The sequence below is a fragment of the Rattus norvegicus genome, chromosome 9, assembly GCF_021556685.1.
Source record: "Rattus norvegicus strain SHRSP/BbbUtx chromosome 9, alternate assembly SHRSP_T2T, whole genome shotgun sequence".
Taxonomy (NCBI): Eukaryota; Metazoa; Chordata; class Mammalia; order Rodentia; family Muridae; genus Rattus; species Rattus norvegicus.
Window position 1 is genome coordinate 31292501 of NC_141542.1, and position 16690 is coordinate 31309190.

General features: G+C 39.3%; 2 protein-coding genes across 38 annotated transcripts in view; one reads left to right on the top strand and one right to left on the bottom strand.

Annotated features, from left to right (window-relative positions):
* Window positions 1–16690, bottom strand: part of Supt3h (SPT3 homolog, SAGA and STAGA complex component) — a 335078-nt gene that overhangs the window by 217226 nt on the left and 101162 nt on the right. For 14 of the 37 annotated variants that reach the window (XR_015628923.1, XM_087567722.1, XM_087567705.1 and 11 more), the window contains one exon: window positions 1625–1719. Coding sequence is in view for 10 of the 14 variants with exons in the window: in XM_087567722.1 (XP_087423848.1) it covers window positions 1625–1644 (20 nt within the window). In the remaining 4 variants the exon portion in view is untranslated. 37 annotated transcript variants of the gene reach the window in all.
* On the top strand, window positions 3397–4566 carry Polr1has (RNA polymerase I subunit H, antisense). The gene is given in 1 exon segment (NM_001109479.1): window positions 3397–4566. A coding segment is annotated over 1 exon segment (537 nt). The 5' UTR covers window positions 3397–3972; the 3' UTR covers window positions 4510–4566.

Consider the following 16690-nt stretch of genomic DNA (forward strand, 5'->3'; position numbering starts at 1 on the left):
AGACAACTTCATTGAACTGTCCCTTGCTGCTTATGAATTCATAAAAAATGCCACTTTTTTAAAAAGATGGGATTCCGATGGAGAACAGTATTTACATGTGTGTTTTCTCATTTGTATGCGGTGGATAGATAGCACTCCTACATTACCTCTGTATACTTCTATACTGATGGTGATTCAGACTGTAAACCTCCTCAAGCTAGGGATTATAACTTCTTATAATAAAATATGAACCAAATATATTCCCCCAAAGCAACAACAAAGTGCAGATAAATTCCCAACAACAGGACACACAGATAATACTCGAGAGACCAAACTCTCAAATTTGTAACAGATGGAAGATGCGGTCAGAGATCAGCACGGACGCTGCCAGTAGAAAGCCATGAGGAACGCACTGTACACAAAGAATAGGGACTTCCAAGTACTGGGGAAGGGGCTTGTAAACAACTGAAGGCCAATCTCCTGATGCCACAAAGTGAGGAGTTATGGGTAAATTCCTGGTGGATTTCTTAGAAAAACAGTTTAATATCTGTTTACCAAAATAGGACTGTTCTTAATTCTTACTTCTTCACACATATTTAAATTTGTGGTTACTACAGAAAATACTGTGTCTATATAAACTTAAATAGAACAACTTTTTAAGCACAAAGTTAGCTCTGAAGCAACATTTGCTAAACCATTTAGTTTTTCCAATTATATAGACAATGTAAGACTCATTTACTGGTAAACGTGAATAGTAGTGAGCTGGTAAGAGGCACTGTGCTACAGGCCTTGTAGAAAATCAATCTCTACCTGCCTCGGCATGTTAGCAGTAGTATCTGCCTGTGAGTGTGGAATTTCTATTAGCACGGACTATGGAACACTAGAGCTAACTCTGAACTACCACAAAGCAGTCAAGGTTCTGTGGAGTGCTGTTACCACCGACATCCCTCACATCTAGTAATATAAAGGTTTCATTCTCTCTAGTAGTTCTAAACCTATGCCTGAGAGCCATAGCTTCCCACTGAGGGCTTGGAATAGGAGGGTTGAGGGAGCACTGGGTCAATGTAAAGGCACAGAGCTACGTATGCACCTATAAAGAGAGAGGCCTAAAGCTTCCTCTCAGAGAAGCCATCACAGATGGCTAACCATGCAGAGCAGCATGTGACCACAAAGCATGGTTACCCTTCCTTTCTGTCCACTCCACAACACTTTATCTTTTTTCAATTGTGTCCAATACCACAAAGATATTAAAACATGGTAGATTTCTAGCAAATTATAACAAGTAGCTACGTTGGGGATCTAACCTAATAATGTTGTATTCCGTGATATATGGAGTGATATATGGAGGTGGTCTATTGTTCTAGGTCCTTTTAGCAGTGACTAGACATTTGTTGAAATCTTCATTTATTTCTCCTAATATGATTCATCTTAAAACATCACTTCTTTGTCAATATTTTTGCTTAGAAGCCAGCCTAAGCTATAGACCCACCTAGAACTTCCTACCCTAAGTTTAGTTGTTTATTGTGCATGTGTTCATATCTTAGAGTGTGCAAAAGTAACCTTTCACTATTAGGCTGCACTGCCAAACAAGAGAGGTTGTTCCTTACTGTCTTAGAGTTTTATGGCTTAATTTGGGCTGGCTTACAGTTCAGAAGTCGAGTCCATTATTATGTGGTGGAAAGCATGGCAGTTTCCAGGCAGACATGGTGCTGGAATCTGAGCCGTGTTCTACATCTTCATCTGCAGGCGGCAGAAAGAGACTGTGTCACTCTGGGCGTAGCTTGGTCATATCAAAACCCACCTCCATTGTGACACACTTCCTCCAAAAAAGCCACACCTATTCCAGTAAGGCCATACCTCCTAATAGTGCCACTCTGTATAAGGCAAGCAGCGTTCAAAACACCTGAGTCTATGAGGGCCATGCCTATTGAAACCACTACTGTTACCAACCTTTTATCTCTGCAACCCTACACACAAGCTCTTTAAGTAAACTAAAAAATTGTTGAAAATGATAGTACCAGGTTTTGAAGCTGATGTAATAGAAAAGGTTGTTCTTTGGGACAACTTACTTATGACAGATCTCAAACTCATATGTGATCATATTCAGAATTCCATAAAAGTAAGGCATCATCCCTGACAAAAAAGTAGGTAGTTCTAGGATTTAAAACTTGTTTACAGCTATCATTTCATATTGGAGATTATAAAAAAACGTAACAGGACTAGTAGATTCCTTTAGGATTAAATGAGGCTTTGGGGTGAAGACCTCATCAACTTGTTCCTAATGAGTATTCCCTACTAGCACCTCCTAGTAACTTGATCAGACTTCCACAAGGGCTCAGGATGGATGGTTAAAGTTGGCTTTATCTACTGAAACTGCTTTACAAAGTGACATATCAATGTATGCTTACAGGTACAGCACCATGATAGCTGTATTCCTGAAGACCCAGTGGTGGCTGGGAATAAATCTCCTTGATTTCCTAGATATAACACCAGGTAACCCTTTTAACCTTCATTCCCTTCTTGTACTATAACGGAGGTTTATGCTCTGCAGTCATTTGAGCTTATGCCATCAAGAGGAATGGGGACAGGAAGTGACTGGGTTGAGAATAGCCCTGCTCAGCATTGTGGATCCTGAAGGCATAATCACTATTTCTACTGCTTCCGCAAGCTTATGAAGAAACAGCACATTTTCTCGTTTGTTGTTTGTTTATAGCACTTTTATATTCAAAACAAGAGGTTTTGGGCTTTTCGGATGGGCAGGATTAAGTACAGTGAAGCTGAAGAAAACCAGGTGTAGGAGGGGCCAGCAAGAGCTGTCAGGGACGTGATCTCAGAAGAGAGGTAACAGTGGACAGCTGAGAGAGCGTGAGAGGACCAGGACGACGGGCTGGGGGAGAATCCCAGAAGGTTGGTGCCTGTGCTTAGATCCACTCTGTCTCTGCTCCAGCTCTCCTCTCATGGTATTGGCCCCTGCCTCAGTGCTGACACCTGATACCATGTCATTCATTTTTATAGGTTATGTGAGCACAAATCACTACAGTCGTTCTGAGGGAACAAAGTCACTATACAATATGCTTTAAATTAGCTACATCACTCCCATTTTCTTGGAACATTTCCCCCATATTGTTTTAAGAGGTGTCTTACTATCCAGGCTCAGGTGATCCTTCTTACTAGGCCTCTGGGGAGGCTTAAACTCCAGGCCAATGCCACCAAGTCCAACAAGAAACGTTTTTATAAAAATAAACGAAGAAGTCATTTGTTTTGTTTGCCAATGAAACAGCATTATGCAAAAATAAATTTTGGTCTTTAAAAGTAGTGGGAAAGTGTGGAACTTCATCTGTTAGCTTTGGGAAGGGAGCAGAACATCTCAGAAAGGAGGTCTGTGTTGCCATGGCATTTTCAGTCAGGTATTGTGATGTCCTATCAGTTAAGGTAATAGTAGCTCGGGACCTCTGGCCCCCCTCCTACAATATTTCTTCATTTGTGTCTCATACAATACAAAACCTAGGAAGTGAGAGGAAAAGAGAAGCCACTGTACTAACTTTCCTTAATACTGACTCTGAAACTACAACTTCCACTGGTCCTGAAACTGTGTTCGTTTGCAGCTGTGAAACGGCTAAGAGCAGTTAACACACTCTTCAGCTTCCTTAGGCCCGCATTACCTTTTGAACAAGCTACCCTCCCTCACCTTCTTTGGGAGGAATTCTGAGCACTTGGACGGTTTTAGATTGACAAATGCATCTAAAGATACCAGCCGATTAAAAGGCAAGAGTCTCCACTGGCATAAAGGTTCTTGCCCCTGGAATGTAGGTGGCATGCATACAACAGCAGCAAGGCACTTGTAACTGAGTGACCAGAGGACCATAAAGCATCAGGGAGTGGGCCTGTTCTCTTGACGACTAGCTCGCCAAGGCAGTCTTACCATGGTAAAAGAACAGTGGAAATGATGAGGAGAACAACTCAGGTGGTGAAACGACAGAAGCAATACAGCACATGGAGGGACGAAGACATTATTACTGTTTCATACCAGAGAAAGAGAGGAAGGAGACTGAACGGCAAGTCTTCTTGCCACTGAACACAGGCCAGGCCAGAGAGTGTAAGAACAAAATGTGCAGACTCTTCCCTAGTGAAGGGCTGCCGAGAATTGTGCACAATGTCCCCATAGCACAGAGAAGACAGCAGGTAAAAAAGAGGGAACAGGTGCAAATCAAAGACCACCAGGAACGCATGCTCCGAGGGAGGGAACTGATAGAGCAAAGACTCAAGCAACAGCTCATGAGGAAAGGCGAGAGCCAGCTCCCTTCCCTGGAGAAGTTTGACCGAGTGAAACGGGAGATGCAGGACTTTGAAAAGGCTAATGCACACCCGCTTCTGCAGCTACGCACTAAAAGTCTGCTAAAGTTGGAGAGTCTTTTGGAGATGTCTCAGGCAGAAGATGAAGGGAAAACAGCTATAAAGCCTCATCAAAAGCAAGGCCTGGCCCTGCCACCGTTTCTGAGAAGTCATGCACGAAAAATCAATGATCAGTAAACTTTCAGTGCCTTTTGTGGAAAAAAAACAATACCAGGAATTAAATAAAACCTTTTTAGAACCACTGTGTCATTTGGCAAGATCGTGCAGTAATTCTGATACCCCATCTTGCTTATGGGAGCTAGAAGGGACAGAGATGGGACAAAGATGGCTCAGTGGTTAAGCACTTGCTGGTGTTGCAGAGGACCCCAGTTCAGTTCCCAGCATCCATGCAGTGGCTCACGACCATCTGAAACACTAGTTCTAGGGGACCTGATGCCCTCTTCTGGACTCCACGGGCACCAAGTATGTTAGTGCATAAATATGCATGCAGGCACAACACTCCTACACATAAAATATTTTTTAAAAACATTGAAATGAACATTATTCTCCATATTCTGCTTTTCTTTTGAGTTTTTTTTTTAACTAACACACAAAACATCTTTAATAGTCTCCTAAATTAGGAATTATGTATTGTATATTCGTAGAACAGCAAAAACAAAACAGTCAATCTGCCTAATAAGGAGATTCAGGAAAGTAAATATAATTTAAACTAAAAAATCCAAATGCACAAAATGCTTTAAGAACAAAGAAAAGACCACTCATTTTTATAAACTACAGACTGGCATGAAATACTCAGAATCATAAGTTGGAAACTAAACCTATGAAATAGCCTTTAAAATGCAAATACAATGATTTTAATAGGAATGTATTTCAGGTTCATTTCAACTAATCAAATTTTCACAAGGCAAGCCTCAAAAAAGCCCATGAGCCTATCATATTCATTTGTACAATATTTCAGAGGAAACAGGGGTAGTGGGCGGAGCAAATGGGAGAGGAGCAGTAGCTACTGGAGTGAGGGGTGAGTTAGAGGAGGAGTGGCCACTGGAGTGGGGGGCTGGTAAGTAGGAGAGGGGAGTGGCCACTGGAGTGGGGGGCTGGGTTAGAAGAGGAGAGGCCACTGGAGTGGGGGGCTGGTAAGTAGGAGAGGGGAGTGGCTATTTGTCAGCAGAGAGAAAGTAATATCACACCCAAAGCAAAAGACCACCCAAAGACATGATCCCTGTGAAGCTGAGGAGATCAAAGCAGAACTCAAGCAGCACCAACAAAAACAATTCTCTTCCAGAATTTATTTACAAAATAAACCAAAAACCATACTTTTTGAGACAGATGAATACCACAGTGACATGTTGATTAGAAAACCATTAAGTAGTAAGGTCTTGTTTCTTCATATCTCACACTACAAGAAACACAAATGGCCACGTTTAGCATATAGGGGATTGGAAATATTTTCTGAAAAAAATTAGTACAGAAAAATGTCACAGCAAAAATTTAAACTTTTTAACAGACCTCCCCTGTGGCATTAGGCCAAGAATTCTCCACATCATGTGGCCTTTTGGCCTAATTTCCTCACTACTATTCTACATGAGACACTGGAAAAGTTCTAGAAGTTTATAGCAAAGAACCGTTTTTGCTTTAAAGAACTTAACCTCTTTCATGGAACAAATGGAATAGAGTCCTTCAATGGGGAGTTAGAGTTTTAATACATACTGAGACTCTGTAAATGATACAGTAATGAGGTACTTCCTCAAAATGAGAAGAGAATGAAAAAAAAATCAATGGAATGAAAAGAATCATGCAGACTTCTTGAAAAGTAGTCAAACTCCAGGAACAGGAGTATATGACATTTTAAATAAAATAGAGTTTGGAATTCTAATTTCTCCCAAAGGTATCAAATGAGTTCTTGAAGCAAAACACAGTGAGCACCTTTAAGTCCAACCATTCATTTTCATGAGTGCTTATATATTTAAATTCTATACACAATCTTTTGTGAAATATATGAGGGGAAAACTATGTAAGGATTTCAGGTATTTCACTGGGACCACTGGACTGACTAGGGAGTAGATGGTCAAGATCTGAAGCATTAAGTCTTAGATTTAAAGAGAAGATACCCACTGGTGTTCTAATGGCTGATAAAGGACTGACACGAAGGTAACTAAACAGGCCTTACAACTCCATGAGAAACAGCTCATAACGAGAGGCCTAGAGCCCCAGTAGAAGAGATTCTGTTGAGTCTGATGTGGCGCACACCTTTAGCCCTAGCAGAGGCAGGCAGAGCTCTGTGGATTTGAAACCAGACTGGTCTACAAGTTTTAGGCTACACAGGGCTTCATAATGAGACGTTCTCTCAAAAGAAAAAATGTGCAGATGGAAAATACATATATGAAAACATAGTCAGCAAGGTGCAATTAAGGAGCTGAGAATGAAAATATAAACTGTTACTATTTATCATTAAGGCACAAAAAATGACCAAATCCTGTCATTTTAGTGAAACTAAAGACATTGAGTGGTATAAAGCAGGCAGAGAGAAGACAAATTATTGCATGCTTTCACCTGTATACAATAGAATATAAACAGGTTGAGTTCAGGAAAATAAAACAAAAACAAACAAACAAACAGCTGAAAGAACAGTGGGTAGTATTGGCCAGAGGAGAGAACACAGAGGGAAATAAGGAAACGTTGGTTGAGGAGTGCAAACCACGGCCAGACAGGATGGCTTGGGCTAAGGCACATTGGGCACTTATAGTTAACATACAATGTTCTTCAATGCAGGTTTTTAATGTCCTTCCCAGAAGCAAGCAAGTTTTAACTGATAACCTCCACATATACGGAAGATCAATATGTAAAGTACTAACAACAGACTGCAATACAGATAGTTACCAATAAACCTTTACAAAAATTTTACTATGGATATAAAAGAAAATTGCACGGTTACTATACAATGTAGCAGTCAAGTTTCTTGGCATTTACCATTAGGAATATAAAACTTAAAAAATGCACCACAGGCCTACCCACATGCCACTATAATAGAGGCCCTTTCTTCATTAATGCTCCCTCTTCCAAGATGAATGCAGCTTGTGTCCTGCTGACAAAACCCAGGCAGCACACATGTAAATGTGCTGAACTCTGTGTCTTCTACAGCTTCGGGCTCTGGCAAGGCAGAGGTGTGAGGACATGACAAGTGGTCTAGGTGGAGCCCAGATATTGACAAAGCAATCAAACTATGAGGTTGCCCTCTCATCACGGATAATCACTGCAGACTGCTGTTCAAGTCCACCGAGTCTAACCTGAGTCTAACCGGTAATGTAAACCCTGGTGTTAAATAATACTGATGAAGCTAGCTGACCAACTGCAGCTAACACTGGAGGAGGGGGTGAGTGAGCAATGGAGGATGAGCTACAGGGGAAGAGCCTTTCTGCAACAGAAAACTGTACGAATAACTAGAGTTGATGAAAGCAAAAGAAATGTAGACATTTTGGCAATAAAGTTATCTATACTCAAATTTTATGACAAAAGAGTTTATCAAAACAGTTTTATCAAAGCGCAAATTCTCTGGTAAGTCCACTTCAAAGCTATGCCTGCCACTGCCTGCAGCAAAACCATGTAGCACATATGCCCGGAACCCATGATGTCACAGAGGAATGAGGTGTGAGCAAACAATCGGGAATTACTGGGCTTCTGAAACTGGCCTCCTCATGTTGGATACCTGCATGTCTTTAACGATCTTTACCACACTTGCATGTTCACTCAGTTCCCCGAGTACAGTGGTATGGAAAGAACACAGACGTTCAAGAGAGCAATAAAATGCCTAAAAAGGCTCGCCTCCAGTCACTGTGCAGAGCCAGCCCTGGCCCCCAGCTCAGGGCCCCATTCACCCAAGCCTTTGTGCTTCCTGGAACAGACTTTTCTCCCATCTGCTGCAGCCATTCACATGGGTGCTTTGTGCTCTGGTCATCAGAGAAGTTCAGGTTCTGAGTCTGACATTGCAGATCCTGTCTCTGACATTGACCTTGATCAAGGTTTATGGGGGATATGACACTCCTACCACATTCTGATCTATCTAAGCAAAAGACTATGGAAAAAGTATGACAGTAGGAACAATGCTTTAAAATGAGAAGAAATAAACAAATCTGGATAACATTGAAAAATTAAATAACATGAAGGTGCGGAAGAGATGGCTTAGTAGTTAGGAACACTTGCTGCCCCTCCAGAGGACATAAGTATAGTTCCCAGCACCCACTGGGCCATGCCACGGACAACCTCCTGTGTGTAGTTCTAGCCTCAGGAAGACGTGATAACTCTGACCTCTGCTGGCACCAGCATGCATGCACACGCACACACACGCACACACACGCACGCACACATGCACACTTGGAAAAATAAACTTTTTTAAATATAAAGAATAAGTTTAAGTCTTTTTATAAGAGGTATGGTACTATTAACTCAAGTTGGTATCCCACAGATAATTAAGTTTTATTTTGGTTTTGCTCTAAATTATACTAATTGATTATTTAAATAAAATGTTTGTAATCAAAATTCAGAAATTTTTTCTGAATCTTAAAAGGTTTCTCTCATGATAAAGGAAAATTGTGTCAATACTCTTCTGACTTGGTATTTCTAAAATGGTCAAACAGATAGTCCTGGGAACGAAAAGTACAAGGAATTTAACAACTTTGAGGCTACAGCTAATATCAACATGGGGTAGCCATGTCCTGCAGAGAATTAAACTACTAAATAAAGTCAATCAGAAATAAAACTATGTGTAAAATCTAAAATGCAGAAGTAACAATCCTGACCTTGGATACACAGACATCATGTACGTTGAAGAGAAAACACATCTTCCTTCAGTTGCATTGCACGGAAAGTTCACGTTATGGCTAGGCCAACTTCTTCTGACTCAATGCTATCTATTGTAACTATGGTGATACTTGTGAAGAACTTTAATAATTCTATTTTTCAAACGTGGCAGTTGAGATTCATTAAGCAACCATCAGCACCATTTATTTTCAAACAGAAACATGGTGTTAGGGATGTATCTGGGGCTAGAGAGTTTGTCTATCATGTGGGAGGCTACAGGCTGTAACCCTGGCACTGTAGGAAAATAGGGAGAGGAATTATAAAAGTGTACGGATAATGGGGAAGGGAAGCAAGAAGGAAAAGGACAGGAAAGGGGTCAGGAACGGGGACAGGAAAGGCAAGATTAGAGTGCAGCCTGTGCAGTTAAGAACCAAGAGTTGCTCTTGGAAGCCATAAAGTCAAATTAAGAGAATGTTTATATATTCATATGTGTGTGTGTGTTGCTTAATAGAAATGCTTTATAAATGCATATGGATGGATCAAGAACCAATTGGAGAACAGAACCACTCCTACATCTCATCTTTTCTATCCAATAAAATACATCCTCTGGACGGGGCCTGGTAGCGCAGGTTCCCTGAGCTTAAAGCAGGACGACAAAAGCTACACGCTACAAATATACAATAATCAGGAAAGTTTGGAGTCATAAATAATTTTACAAATTCAGTTTCAAATTTGAAATATGTTTAAAAATGACATTTTAAAAATGATTGCTTTTAATATTTTAAGATTATATCATAATAAAACCATTCTGTAATATAAAAGTATATAAGACATTGCATCAAATTATTGCCCATATATCTACAGAAACTAATAGTATGTGCCTCAAAAATACACACTGAAGAAATGTAATATAATGCATGTATCCCTCAGAAAAACCGAGTACCTTATATGAGATTAGGAAAGTAAAAATTTGAACTTTAAGATTATAAATATAGAATTTGAGATAATGGAAACTCATGGATGACATGATTTTGACACACATCAAAGATATGTTAATCCTCTAAACTAATATGCTTTTGAAATTATTTTATCTATTTAAGTAAAATTATCTTAAATTTAGAAGGCATAATATGCTACACACACACACAAAATCACACACACTCACACAATATACATGTGTGTTACATGTTCCTTTGCCAGTCCGTTCATTCATTAGCAATCACTGATATGGGCAGTCACAATGCACAGCCCTTATACCCCCCAGCACTTGCACATGGGAGGCAGAAGCACATAGATGTCAGTGTTTAAAGCCAGCCTGATCTACATAGCAGGATGCAGGCCAGCCAGGGCTACATACATAATAAGACCCCATCTCAAAACTAATCCCTTAATTAACTAACTAGCCAACATGAGGACCATACAGAAATCAGTGGCGTCACTTTGATTATGTTGATGTTTCCCAAATGACATGACGTCAAAACCAAGAAATTCTATTAGCGCTACAATCTATAGTTATTTTTAATTAAATTTATCAGTGACAAAAACACAGCTTTCAGTCATCATTTATGGTATTAACTATACTCTTGCAAGATACCATTTTTCAAGTGAAGTTTACAGATGTAATACTGAGAACTTGTAAGTTTTCAGTAATATTTCTTATTCTTTTTTATTATTTGTATTATACGCACTTGTGGGTTTTGTTTTGAATGAACTGGTGGGTAATGGAAACGGGGAGACAAAGTAGATAGGGAGTGAGGCTAAATTATTGCACAAATAGTGGCCAAACAACTGTGTGATTTTGTAATAAATGAAATAGAGAAAAGGTGGTGGAAATGGAAGAGGCTGATAAAAAGGGAGAAATAAGCAGAACTGTCTGTGTTGGGAAATGGCTCAGTCGTGAAGGGTTTGCCAGGCACTGTGAAGACCCAAGTTTGGACATCCAGAACCTACAAACAGCCATGTGCATCAGTGCATGCTTGCAACCTCAGTACTGGGGAGGCAGAAGCAGGAAAATCTCTAGGACTTGCTGGCTAGTCAGGCTAAGCCAGATCTTAGGCTGATTTTAGCTTCAGGGTCTATGAGAGATACTCTCAAAATAAGGTGAAGAGGGATTAAAGAGACATCCATAATTGAATCTGGGTTTCACACACAGACGTACATACACACAGACGTACATACAGATGTACGAAAAGAAGAGTTTCCCAGTTGTGCAGGGAGAGGTGAAGGGTGTGTCTTAGCTGCCTAGTTCGTCCTGTGTAGTGCTGTCAGGGCAGAGGAGGGAAGAACTTGCTTGGGTTTCCCCTTGTCTTGTGAAGACCCAGAGCCTTGACACTGAGGGCACTGGGAATATTACCATATTGTGTTTTCCCCATGAAATGTAAAACACTGCTGACCACTGGGAATCAGTGATAAGCTCTTATGTAATGGTAATGACACTTATTTGCAGGACAGAAAAACAATTCTATCAAATTAAAGCCATCATTTGGATTCTGATAAGATCATGTTTCTTTTTTATTTATAAATATGTCTTGGCTTTGTAATTCCGTCATATTTAAATGTTGTCTGGAGTCTTTCTAGACGCCTAGCTAACGTGGACCAGTGAGTCTATAGCTAGGGAGGTATCCTGCCTTCTAGGGTACTGCTGATAGGTGCTGTGACAGACCTTGGCTCCTCCCCTACTCAGTTTTCTCACTTGTATGACAATGTTAATGACGGTCTTAACTGTGGGAGTGCTGGGGGAAGAGCCTGGCACCTGGCATGTAACACGCGTTTATACTCTGGCAAGCGGCTGGCACAGGGATGCTAACTGTGCTTTCCCTCAGTCAAAAGCAGACTTTGGGTTCGATGTTTTAATCTATTGCAGGAGACAAAGGAAGCCTGACGTTCTATGGGTGGAAATAGCCCCCCATTTTTAAAACTGGAGTAGGGGCGCTTGCATGGCTTTAGGATTTAGGCTAACATTCTAAAAATACTGTCCCGCAGCTGTTTAAAATTTATTTTTTTTTTTAGACCATAGCACCACTGTTTGGTTGTTTCCAATTTCTCAGACCACAAATAGTAAAAGTGTACTCAGTCTACTGCAAACATAAATAGCAAATGCACGCTTCAGCACTTTTTAAAGGATATGGAAATTGGCAACAAAAACGCAGTTCATGTTGAAAATTTACGACAGCCTGCCATATTTCTTCAGAAATACAATCAGGTAGAAATTAGGAAGATCTCTACCAGCTGGGTGGTATTTTTATGTTTTTTCACTTATATTTTCGCTCGCTGAAAGACTTTCATTATGCAGCTTCTGGCACTTGATAAAATAGAGCAATGGTACCTTTGCTAAAACCACAGTTTCTCTGGTTATGTTTAGCATTACACAAACATCCTTCACCTTAGATATCCTTTCACATCGGCCATTTAATTGGACATGCACTGAAAAGATGATCTTTCTCCAGAATAGAATACTTTCTGGATATCATTAACTGGCAAAATCGTGTTTTTGAAACTTCAGAGGTATTTGGTTCCATAAAAGGTATTGTGAAAGGCATGAATACCGGCTGTGCAGCTACAAACTAAAAGAAGGAAACAAAACAGTAGGAAATACGTAAAAGGCCACAACATATACTGTATATCTCCTAACTATTCTGGGTATGTAAGAAATAACACGACCTCTGCTTGTAGGTTTCGAGAAAGAAAGAAAACATTCACGGTGTGTGAGGTTGTTAAAATAAGTAATATTTAAAGTTAAATTCAACAAAGAAAAATGGTTTTACACTAGGAATAATTTTCAGAAGTCTATCTCCTTCTTCAAGGTTAACATGTCTTCCTTTACATAGGTAAATAAGAAACACTAAAAGAGTTAAAACCCATAGAACTTAACACTGAAGGGACAGACGACCAGATGATTAAATGCCTGGAGAAAAATTAGCCCTCAGTAATTTTAGAGAATTTATTTATATATTTTGCTTTTCTTGGAAAAAAATAAATGGATAATTCAAAACTTGGTGATTTGGGGTATAGTGGCCCATGCCTGGAGTAAAAGAATCATTTGAACCTAGGACCGAGCTTGGGCAACATTAGAACCATTCTTAAGAACAAACAAAACAAAATTTAATGACAACAGTCTACACTTAATCTACTTATTTAAATGAGTTCAAAGGAAAGTAAACCTAACAAGCTATTTTTAAGGGGCCCCGCTCATCCTAAGACTTTTAGCAATAGTGCTTCATAAGTCAGCATTTTCACACTCACTACATACATTTTTTTTACTGCATGACAGTATTTATGTCTTTTGAAACACAAAAAATTTAGAATTTCAATTTGTGCAATGGAACAAAACTAAGATTAGCTGAATGAGAGAGACCTCTAAAGTGCTCTTGAGCGTGGGTATAAAATGAATGCACTGCCTTCTTAGCTTCCTGCAAACAAGACTAAGACTGAGACCTGCAGCACTGTGAAGCCCTTTTCTACTGGCCAAGCAGTGGCTCTTTCTAAGCTTCCATTAAACATGTGATTTTGCCAGATGATGTTGAATGTGCAAACTGGAAAATAAACCTATAAATATCGAGTTAAATTTTGAAGAAAGTAGAAGGATCCATTTATCCCATGGCTTAAGAAAGGTAGATGCATGCTTGTCTCCTGCCCACCAGCACCGATTGACAACATAAACCTGTGAGCTGGGGTTAGCGCCTCTCTGGTCTGGATGCTGTGCGGGAGACACAGGTTTGACAGTATGTCATGGTTGTGCTTCTGGGACTCTCTAGAAGTCTCTCGGAGGTCACAGCTATGTCTTTTTGGTCTCTTTAATTCTATAACTAAGGTTAGCTGCTCAAAACAGTCCTGCAATGCTTCAGAATGTCAATTAGTCGTGTTTTCCTAAAAATAAGAGTGGATCTCATCAATATGAAAGCTAGAAACAGAATAACATTTTTCGAAGGGATTTTCAAATGTGAATATGTGTTCTAGTGATGCAGTTTTCTGATTTGAAACAAAATCACTTTCATAAAACTGAATGTTTTATGAAACATTCAGAACAACAGAGAATAAAGAATGAAAGTATACGTGTCTACTTCATTTGCTATAATCGTAAGTTCTGAAATGGAAAGAAATACAGAATTCAACACTAGTAGCTAATGGAACGTACAAACCTTGCAATTTAAAATGAAAACGCTTCCTCCTGATACTGTATAATCACTTTGGGCTAAAAGAACATTTTCCCCTTAAATTAACCACGAGGAACGGAGAGAATGAAAAAAAATCACTGCCAACACATCACAAGGACTTCCTGAATATTTAACATATGGGGACCTGGGAATGGCCACACAGGAGTGAGCCATGCCTCCTCCATGACAGCACACAGAGCCTGCCTCTCTTTCCTGAGAAAGCTCCCGAGTACTGAGCTGATTACAGGGTCTGACGAGTCCATCCACAGTCTGAGTGATCTGAGGAAAACCACCCTACCTGAAACTGTGGCACTGGGGATACCAACATATTAGTTCTGACCATGCAGTAGGCATGTGTCCCCTTCAAGGGTGCACATTAACCGACCACCACTGTTATCATGAGCTCTAAACAACCAGAAATCAATCAGAAATGGGAGGAAATACCCATCAATAGACTGACAACAGCCTCATCTTTAGTGAATGTTTTCATTGTTTTATCACATTTTAATTCCCTAACAAGTAAGTACATAGTACTACTACTTTAAAAAGATATAGATGTATTTGCAGACAAGTTCTTTTAAATCAGAAATGGAAACAAATTTGTTTTTTAATTGTATTTAACTGAAGGGAGTGGTCTATATTTATTTTAAAATAATTTTTAAATGTTCTTGTTTAGCTGGATTAAATATCTATACATGATCAATAGTTACTTGCAATATAGTAAGTTTAATTTTACTTGCACCTTCCCCCCTAAAAATTACCATCACTTTAAACTACTTTTTCACATCATTTGGATCTTAAATTACATACAAATAATGTAATTAAGACCTATTCTATCTGGCCACCTGAGGAATTAGCAATTAAAGTATGAATTTTCGTGGTCAGTTACATCTTCCTTTTATGAAAAAATAATTTTTCATATTAAGAGTGTTTTCCTGGGCTTTGTATAGTAAAACAATTAATCACTACTTTGGGAGCAAAGAATGTATCACAAGGACTAGGGAAGGCACTAGCCTACTTTTCTTGGATCCTAGGCAGGCTGAAGTGACAAGGCAGGCGTTTCCACAGTGAGGTGATAACAGGGAGCTCAGGGGAGCATCCTTTCGTTTCTCTGTGAGTAGGCCTTCTTTAGCCTTGACCGTCCTATCTCCTACCTGTCAGCGGCACCAGAAGCACTCATAATTCAGAAATGTTTGCCTTTTTTTGCAGTGCAGGACTTTGAACTCTGACTTGCAAAAAAAAAAAAAAAAAAAAAAAAAACAGTTAAAGGCTGTGTTTCTTTAAGACCAGAGCCTTATTTATGGGAGTCTGTGGCTTAACTGAAAACAATTTTTCTGTTCCAAGGAAAGTCAGTCAGTTTGAGTCTGAAACGTACAAACTAGCCTCCATCCGCCAATAGAATCCTGTGGAAAAGACACCAAGATCAATGTTATAACTCATTAATTTAATCAGAGACTTAAAATTAAAAGCCAAACTAGAGAAAAAAAAGTTTATAATTTTTAAAATTACAATGCATCATAAATGTAAACACTTGGGCAACATCTCTTATTTAGGTCAGCAAATACTTAATAAGGCCAAATTATGTGAATACGGTGAGTGCCGGATTTTTGACGCCACCATACAATAAGCATTTAGATATCCCTCAGTGCTATCGTACAAAGTTTGTTCATTAAATGCTCATGTATATTTTGCTTATTTCTAAAATGTTAGCAATATTAAATATAAGTTCAAAATTGCTGTGTTAATTGAAAATAAGAATGTATTAATGAAAAATTAATCCACAACCAAAATGTCTAGTAAATGGCTAGTATAGAAATATCACATAATCTTAAATCATGTGTTTCTGTATGTGGCATTGGTACAGCTGCCCCACATACATGCTAAGGGAGCCCACCAGGAATATGCTCTGAGAAAGCATCTAGCAGTCAAAATGCTGCACTTAACAGATGAGCAGAGGCGCTAAAGAACGGCAGTGGCACAGGCACAAAGCAGCAGGCAGTGGGGTCTGGAGGTCCCTGTCCGTGAAGCCTACCTACCTGTGTACACATCACAGCAACACAGGGGTCCTTAACACAGGGACATAAAAACAACAACACAGCACTCACTGCTATCATTTTTCAACCACATTTGTAGCATATACATATTTGACTACACAGAAAGCTTCTAGAAAACTAATGTAGTTGTAATGATCATTCCCCATCTATACTAAAAATAAGATGAAATGAGCTATTGGTTTTAAATAATCATGTATAAATATTCATATAAGTTCACAGATGTCACTGTGTTATGAGAGGATGAAGATTTCAATCTAGGCAAACTTGTTAAAATCAAAACTGTTGTTCTGAGCATAACTCATATATAAGAAAATGATCACATACTACATCTTAATCTTATCTTAATCTATTGAATTT